At 50.7% G+C, this 9,605-nt stretch overlaps 1 protein-coding gene across 1 annotated transcript in view; it reads right to left on the minus strand.

Moving 5' to 3' along the window:
* Positions 1-9,273, minus strand: part of osbp2b (oxysterol binding protein 2b) — a 71,969-nt gene extending 62,696 nt beyond the window's left edge. The window contains 1 exon segment of the mRNA XM_064353496.1: positions 8,375-9,273. Within this exon segment, the coding sequence (XP_064209566.1) occupies positions 8,375-8,637 (263 nt within the window). The 5' untranslated portion in view covers positions 8,638-9,273.
* Positions 9,274-9,605: the final 332 nt, after the last annotated feature.

Here is a 9,605-nt window from a genome sequence, read left to right on the forward strand (position 1 = left end):
CCACAACTGACGAGCCAATCAGACGCAAGCAGATCAGATAACGCTCCTCTCCGCCGTCTGACGTCGACGGCCTAATCCGCTCGCTTAGAGAAACGGCTCAGCTCTGCTGGATCGCGCCGAACTCATTACAGCTTCTCTCTCTCTATCTGATGAATACACTTTCAAGCCATTTACTCAAACAGCAGTTTACCAGGCGGCTATACAGGCGCAGACGTGTGTGTGGTGTGGTGTTGTTGTTGGTGATATAGTGCGCTGTAGGATGTGTGTGTGTGTGTGTGTGTGTGTGTGGGTCCATGTGTGTGTATGTGAGCACCTTGGTGGAGAGAGCGTTTGTGACTGTAAGTCTGTAATGGTCCGGCAGAGCATGTTACAGTTTTTGTGAACACGTGTGTGTAGCGTGCCGTGTGCAACAGGAATGTAGAGTGTACAGTGTGAAGCGTGTATAGTGTGCAGTATGAATATGTGTAATATATAGCGTGCATAGTGTGTAGCGTGTAGTGTGCATAGTGTGCAGCAGGCATAGTGTACATATTTGTAGTATACAGTACTATACATATGTTTGTATGTGTAGTATGTGTAGTCTGTAGTATATAACGTGCATAGTGTACAGTATGTGCAGTGTGTATATGTGTAGTACATAGTGTGCATAGTGTGTAGCATGTAGTATACAGTGTGCATGTAGGCTGCAGCATTACCCTCTGTTTCTGACACCTGCCTGCGACTGCCTGGACCAGCTGCCTCTCTGCCTCGCTCTGCCAATCACACAAACAGGAGCAAGAGCTCAGGGAGCCGGATCAGCGAGCTGCTTCAGCAGGGGCCCCACAGACGGGGCCCCAGAGAGAGGGGCCACACAGACAGGGGCCGCAACCAAACACAGAGAGAGACTGTCGCTCGAGGCCAGACAGAGGCACCTTTCACAGCCAGAGAAAACAGAGTACATCACAGCTGAATGACATGAGCCACAACAAAGAAACGGCTCTCCGTTTCCAAATTCAATCTGCCTGCAGAACACAACTTAAACATTTTTATTTTTAAAATCAATTGTCATTGCTAAGGTTATATATATATTTTTGAATGTTTGAAGGGGGTTTGCAGTAAGGGGAGTGGGGGGGCGTGGCTTGTAGGAGCGGAGATTTCTGAATGGTTGGGGGGGAGTGGGGGGTGGGACTTTGGGGTTGTAGATTTTGGGACAGGAAGGTCAGTCAAGCAAAGCAGGAGGCTGGAAAGAACAGGACTGAATGTGCAACAGAGGCGGGCCCAGCTCAGGTAGCCAAGCACGGGGGGGGGGGGGGGTGAGATGGTGACACAGTGGAAAAAACAAGGGACTCTGTTGCTACTCTGCTGAACTATGAAGGTGCATGGAGTACAAACCAGAGAAGAAAAAAAGACTGTTTTAAGCAATAAAACAAGACACAATAACTTCTATAACACACCGTCCACTATTCTTAAAGTGTGGCTGGGGCTTTTTTTCCCCATGGTGACACAGTGGGAGAGGATGAACCACAGGGACCCAACCCAAACCTTTCCACAGGGACCCAACCCTAACCCTTCCACAGGGACCCAACCCTAACCCTTCCACAGGGACCCAACCCTAACCCTTCCACAGGGACCCAACCCTAACTCTTCCACAGGGACCCAACCCTAACCCTTCCACAGGGACCCAACCCTAACCCTTCCACAGGGACCCAACCCTAACCCTTCCACAGGGACCCAACCCTAACTCTGCCACAGGGACCCAACTCTCTCCTGTCATGCAGCCTGAGCCACCAGCTCAGACCTCCCAAAGACTGTGCGTCCATCCCAACATCTCGCCAACAGAGACAGAGGAGGAAGGGGGGGTGATGAGATCATGCATGCATTTTACATTCTCAGCAACACCGGTACATCAGATGAGCTCAAGAGGCCGCCGATCGGCCAATCAGATTCCTGTGCTTTCACTCACAGGACACGGCCAGGCCGAAGGCCATCTCTAAGCACTGGTGAGGTTAGGCGGTCAGGTGACACTGACGGTAAATGGTAAATGGACTGCATTTATATAGCGCTTTTATCCAAAGCGCTTACAATTGATGCCTCTCATTCGCCAGAGCAGTTAGGAGTTAGGGGTTAGGTGTCTTGCTCAAGGACACTTCGACATGCCCAGGGCGGGGTTTGAACCGGCAACCCTCCGACTGCCAGACAATCGGTCTTACCTCCTGAGCTATGTCGCCCCGCTACGTGGCTATGTGGCACAGCTAAGCCAGTCTGAGTCCCCGGTGTTCATGCGGTGGTAATCCCCTGGCATTGCCCCCCTCCAGCCCCACCCCGCACCTCGTGCCCGACCCCCCCCCCGCGTCAGTCCGGCATTCCGGAGCAGTGCTCATGCACGGCCACGTTCCGCAGGAAAAGCCCGGCGTTCCGAAATCGCTCCAGGCTTCCGCTCTCCGGGCGGGCCCAGGCCTCCGAGCTTTTTAACAGCGATGCAGAAACCCGCTGGGCCCTGAGCTAGGGGGCGTGGCCTTGGGGGGAGGCGGGGCCCAGGTGAAGCGCTTAAAGGGGATTGGCTCAGCCAAGAAGCTTAGAGGCGTCCGTTTTCGCGGCGCGGGACGCAAGAGCTTTACCTGTCGTTCGTTTGAGCACACATCCGCATAAAACACACATCCACAGATCTGGGGCAGGAGAGAATAGAAGACACCTTCAACAACAAGCACAGCCAAGGGCAGAGAGAGAGAGAGAGAGAGACAGAGAGACAGAGAGAGACAGAGAGAGAGAGAGAGAGAGGGAGAATAGAAGACACCTTCAACAACAAGCACAGCCAAGGGCAGAGAGTGAGAGGGAGAGAGCAAGAGAGAGAGAGGGAGAGAGAGGGAGAGAGAGGGAGGGAGGGAGAGAGGGAGAGAGAGAGACAAAAGCAGACGACAGACAGCAGAGAGAGAAACAGAAAGAGAGAGAGAGAGGGAGAGAGGAGGGAGAAACAAAAGCAGATGACAGACAGCAGAGAGAGAGATGAGACAGGAGAGAGGGAGGGGGAGAGAGAGAGAGCAGGGATAGACCGAAGTCGATGACAGGCAGAAGAGAAAGAGAGAGAGAGAGAGAGAGGAGAGAGAGACAAAAGCAGATGACAGACAGGAGAGAGAAGCCAAAGGAGCAAAGGAAAGAGACGAGACGAGAATAACAAGGACGACAAGGCACCAGACAGAATGTTAAGGGAGCAGACCATTACAGCGATGTAGGTTCTGATGGTTCTGAGGGTTCTGATGGTTCTGATGGTTCTGGGTTCCTGTATTCCAGAAAGGGCACGAGACAGAGATGAGGCAGACCATCACAGCAGTGCTGTGGTTCTGGTGGATCTGATGGATCTGATGGTTCTGGTGGTTCTGGTTTCCCGTATCCCAGGCTGGCAGGGGGCAGAGACGGTTGGCTGCATTTCGAGCGCCACCATGGTCTGCCTCGCGCCACCCGAGATAAGATTGCAAAGGGAGCAAATCCCCCCCCCCCACCCCTCCATTACTGATATTAGGCCGTGGGACCGGTGATCTGGACTTTCCAGCACTCACACACCGCCCCCCACCCCACCCCCCCACACACAGCTCCGGCTGTCCCACAGACTCAGTGCTGCATGGGGGCGCGGGGGGTCCGGGCCCACCTGTACGTGTACCAGCTGAGCGGGCTAACGGGCTAATGTGCTAGCAGCAGCAGCAGCAGAAGCTCCGGTGTTGATACGGAGCTTTTCGGCTGGGCTACATAGCTAATGCACTATAATCTCCATTAAGGGTTGAACGGGCTAACGGGCTAACGTGCTAGCAGCAGCTCCGGTGCTGATACGGGGATTCTTGGTTGGGCTACATAGCTAATGCACTATAATCTCCATTAAGGGTTGAACAGGCTAACGGGCTAACGTGCTAGCAGCAGCAGCAGCTCCGGTGCTGATACGGGGATTCTCGGTTGGGCTACACGGCTAATGCTCTGTAATCTCCATTAAGGCTCTAAGTGGGATTTCCACAGAGAGCCGCGAATAAGCAGGATGAGAAAGTTAAACCTGAGAGGCGAAGTCACTCAGCGAATTAAAATTCGGGAAGGGGGAGACTAAGCCCCACACGCACAAAAAAAATAAAAATGTCGGCCGGGAGGAGAGCCATTCCCCTCGTCACTAATTTACGCCTCTCTATGACGGACAGGAGAGACAGTGGTGAAGGTGGGGGGGGGGGTTAGGGTCACCTGGGAGACGGGGCGGCGGCCTGCAGGTAACCATAGAGACGGACCGCAAGGAGGACAACGATGCGAGCGCCATTTTACCTACGACAGCCCGTTAAGATTTTATATGGCCGTACACACTGAACTATTCACACACCTGGCCTGTAGTGTGTGTACTCTGCTCTGACAGGATGTGGACAGTGTTGCTTGCTCACTCCTACTAACTGATGTGAAGCAGCAGGCAGCCCAGCAAACGGCTGAAACAAACAGCTGCACTGGGGACTTTCAGGAGAAAAAGCCAAATCGGCGGACGTCTACAGCATGTTCCCTAATCTCCAGCTTTTAAAAAAAAACTTTACTGGTAAAGAAATGTCCACTTTGGGGGACGTAATGCGCAAGGCAGTGTTGCTGACGCAGAAATAAAATAAATCTATCGGGGAAGATAGGATCAGCAAATAGGCACTCAAACCAGGTGCATTTGGGTAGCGTTTCACTTATTTTTAAGATGAGGCACTACCCACATTTTATTGACTGTGCATAAGAGGATTATCTGCAGCATTGGATCCTGCCAATATTAGTGGTTTCCCAAAAAAGCAATATAATCAGGATATACAGCGCAGGTGCATCATTAATTATTTAGTGACCATATTCATTAAAAATTTGCAATCCGACGTTTCTTAAAAACCCAGTTTTCAACAATCTTCTGCCATTACTTCACACCACTTCCGCTTTTAAAAAAATAAATAAATAAAGAGGGTCAAGGATACCCCTCCCCCCCTTTTTTGGCAGTCAGGGTGGCAGTGCCAGCCCTATTAATAAGAGCACCAAACACCCGCGCCAGCATGAATAATTCAGCGGGACGGGGAGAGGTGAGCTGGGCAGAGCCCGAGGATGGCGCTTGCGTGTGGGGAGGGGAAGGGCCCGAGTCTGGCGGAGCGTGGAGCCTCTCGGTACGCTCTACGAGTGACGCTCTACGTGCGGGGCGCTCGGCCCTCGTCGCTCTACAGCCTCTCTGTGCACTCTATGGTCATACGGATCTGGGTCGGAACTTGCGTGGGTACAGGCCTCTCTGTAACTCTATGGTCTATGGACGCTCTACAGCCTCTTGTATCTCTAGTCGTCGTAGTCTAGTGTCGACTCTATGGCCTCTCGGTAAGCTCTATGGTCGCATGGTACGCTCTAGCTCTCTAGCTCATGTAGCTCTATGGCCTCTCTGTAAGCTCTATGGTCCTCGGTACTGTCTACGGCTGCCTCTCTGTAAGCTCTATGGTGGTGGTAGCTCTTGGCTCTCTGTAAGCTCTACGGTCTCTCTGTAAGCTCTATGGTCTTGCGGTATGCTCTATGGCCTCTCTGTAAGCTCTATGGTCATGCGGTACGCTCTATGGCCTCTCTGTAAGCTCTATGGTCGCACGGTTCATTCTGTGGCCTCTTGGTAACCTCTATGGTCATGTGGTACACCCTACGGTCGTTCTGCCTGTCAGGGCTTCTAAAGCAGAGGGGAAGGTAAACATGCTGACGTGACTCGCTGACGCACGGAGCGTCTCACCCACTCCGTAAATGACTAACTTCCTCACAATCATAATGTTCTGGGGAGGGAGGGGGGGGGGAATTATCCGCTTTTACCTGCCCGCAAATGTTATTTAGCTTCCCTAAAAGTGAATGCTTGGGGGAGGGAGGGGGAATTCAAGTCAGTTGGAAATGAGCAGTAATATCCAGGAGTCACACACACACACATAAACACACACACACACACACCCCACCACACACACAAACACACACCCCCCCTCCCCCCGACACACACACACACACACACACACCCCCTCCCCCCGACACACACACCTCATTGTTCAGGCTGTACTTTGTGAGATGATCCGCTCGCGCCACTGCCTCTGTGCCCAAGCAAGCCTTACATCACGAGACCAGTCACCTTCTGGCACAATGCTCCATTAACAGAGCGAGGGGACAGGGGACAGGGGACAGGGGACAGGGGACAGGGACAGGGGACAGGGGGAAGGGACAGGGGACAGGGAGGAGACAGGAGACAGGGGTAGGGACAGGAAGGGTATGGGACAAGGGACGGGACAGGGTACAAGTTACAGGGTACAGGGTACAGGGACAGGGTACAGGGATGACAGGGGACAGGGGCAGGTACAGTTACAGGTCGGACAGGGAGGACAGGTGAGGACAGGGATAGGTTACGGGACAGGACGGGCAGGATAGGCAGGACACACACGGTCACAGGACACTGGCGAATCTCCCTAACCTGTTCTCCCGAACAGGACGTCCGGCCACCTTGAGCCCAACGCTGGGGGTCGCCCAAACCGAACGGGGCCCACAACAGAAGCACCCGGAACAAAAACAGGACAGAAATTAGTCCACCTCTCCCTCTCAGATGTGTGACTGTGGCAGGGGGTAAAAATAGCCGACTGGTTACTACGGTCCTCAGAGGCCCCCCAGTGAATATGGTGGGGATCAACGGTCCATTAATCTCACACAAAATAAAAGATGCTGTTGTTTTTTTTTTTTTCCAACCCTATTCCAAATTAGTAATCCAGCAGTGAATAGGCTAGGTGTGCTCCATACACAGCATAAGCCTTAGTGTTAAATCAACAACTGTTACACTGGTAACTGATAAGAGTACATTTTAACCCTTGTGGACTTATACAAAACACTGTTTGTGGGGAATTAATGTTGAACATTTTATTGTGTACACAAAGCGTGAATACACATTGGCCAGTCAGTGTACACAACCAGGCAGGCCACTTAGAACTAACACTGTCTAGACGAAACTTGATTTTCGCTGTTTTATGTTTAAAATGCATCTCAGTTTTCAGACATTCGTGGATTGGAATACACACCGTAAACCCGTTTTAAATGCAAAAATGTTCAGACAATTTCGCGTAGGGGAGCTGATGTATTCAAAGAGGCCCATTCTCAATGAACCAGTTAGCCCACATCGGTTTGTTCCCCATGGAAAATGCTGCTTTGCTTTGTAATGTAAGGTTCCTGTTTGCATACCGTGTGGCAGCTGTACAGCAAAGCAGCTCCATGCATACTTCCGTTTGTCGAAATATTACTCTGTCCCAATTAAATAATTAAATCGTTATTACAATATTGCATTTAGTCTCGTGCAGACACGAACACGTTTGTGCTCCCTGGACTGCGGTAGCGGTTGTCTGACAAGACCGTGAAACTCAAGGGAGCACGCCTGCAGGCACTAATAAACCAATTAATTGGCAACGGAGAACGGTGTTGGCAGAAAATGACGGTTGCCGGAGTGACAGTCTACACCCCCACCCCCCCCGCCCCGGCCGGCCCCCGCCCCCTTTCGAAGGGCTAAGCGAAATATGACTCCCGTCCAAGAGGTACCTCAACAACAGGTGTCATTTACCCAGTGCATACAGGTGACAACTGTAAAACAAATGTTTCGCGTACGCGTTAGCTATTCAGGTTTCCGACAATCCCATCAATCGATATCGACTTTAATTTGATTACATCATTTGAGAAGTTAATGCACGCATCCCGTCTAGCTACCTATATTCCTTAAATAACTATAATGACGCGTGACACATTTGAGTGGTTCCTGTCTCAGCAATCGATTTTTTTTCCCCACCGGTGAATTTTTAAAATTACGTGAGCCTGCTGGCAGACTACCTTAGTATATTTTCTAGCTAGCTCACTAGCAATAAAATCGACTCCATTGATGTGTGCAACTACGGAACACGGAGATCATAATATTTGCCATGTATTTGGTCAGCTAGCTCTCCATCAAAAACTGTGCGCGCAACAGAGGCCTTGAAATCGTGCCACGGAATCGTGGACGGAGCAGACTGACGTCGTCTCGAAATGCAGCAGAAAATAGCTAGCTCGATAGCTAGCCGGGAGAAGTTGCGTGCATGACAAGTTGTGTGCTGACGCTGGAAACAAACATGCAGCTCGCCACAGCACCAGCGAGCTAACTGACAAGCTAACTTTCTGCACCTCCCAAATACGATGGATGCATGTTTTAAATGCTTAACTGCAAAAAAAACAAAACAAACAAAAAAAAAATAAAATAAAATAAAACAACCAAAGCTAGCAAGCCATGTAACAATTTCAGCACCACTTAGCTTGCTAGCAAGCTAACCGACAAGTCATAAAAAATGCAGTTGACATCTTCAGAACAGTTTTATACCCACATTTAACCCACACGCCAGCGATGTACCTGTAATATGACAGCAGGCCGTTGCTGAGGACGAACCATCGGCGCTGATATCCCTTCAGATAGTTAGTCCATTTAAATAGCCAGCCTTTGTAAGTGTCCGACCCGGGAGCCGGGGCCCCGGCAGTAGTGGATGCCGAGCCCTTCCCCTGGTCGCTCATCCTCCGGTCCGCCGCAGGTTGAGGCTTACAGGATAAACAGGGCACCGCGGTGAGGAATGACACTATCCCGCTGGAGCCGCTACAGGGAGCGCCCGCTTTCCCCATACACTCGCCGCCGATAAGCTGGGGAAGCTTGGCGGGGGAGGGTCCCGACTGGAGAGGGAGAGAGAGAGTAGGGGAGGAGGGGGGGAAAACTAGACGCCCCCTTCACATGACGCCGGAAACTAGAGAGGAAGAGATGAAAACCGATGCGACGGAGAAACACACTATCATGTGACGTAGCTATCAAGAATTCCTGAAACATCGGGCGACACGTGACACGCGCTGCTACGCTACGCGGTCTGCACGAGCTGGACCCGCGCGACCATGGTGAAATATATACATTTCATGTCCTCTGTCCTGCGGTTGAGTGGCCTACGTTCTGCACGTTTTCAGTTTCCAATTACGGAGAAAAGCTACGCGGCAACGAGCCCGACATAATCAGCTGGATTATTTAAATATTGATTGTAATTCTCTCGCATAAATTGTAACCCCATGTAGGCTATAAAGCGTGCAACAGCACTGTCAACTTAAAATTGAAACGTCGTAAGTGAGCGTAATGGAAACGTTGTCATTGAACAGAAGGGACGCTATTCTTTGAATCGTACTCTCGGCAGAAATTCTGAGATGTCTACATTACGGCACTGTCCTTTGTCACTGGAACCCATTCCTGCCAGAGAGAAAAACTGTCTGTTTCAAACGTGACTATCAAATAGGCTAGCAGTCATATTTCAAAATGGTCAAATATGAAATACATCGCTTTCAAACAGACAAACGCTTAGACTACTGACAATTTATTTTACAAATGAGCAGGCATCAGTTCCTTTTCTTAGCAATAACAAAACGATATATTAAGAGTTGGACTCTGACAGTGTTTATAATTTAGCCCGAAATGTAAGTATCGAGCGTGTTGTTTTGAGCATCCTAAAATTATCGCAAGAACATTACGACAAACGTTGCAAATAATGTATTACCAAGGGTGGGCTTGCTTTGTACGCATCATATGCAATGCTAGTCTTCGGTCGCCGGGTGGC

This window comes from Anguilla rostrata, chromosome 10 (genome assembly GCF_018555375.3).
Source record: "Anguilla rostrata isolate EN2019 chromosome 10, ASM1855537v3, whole genome shotgun sequence".
Classification (NCBI taxonomy): Eukaryota; Metazoa; Chordata; class Actinopteri; order Anguilliformes; family Anguillidae; genus Anguilla; species Anguilla rostrata.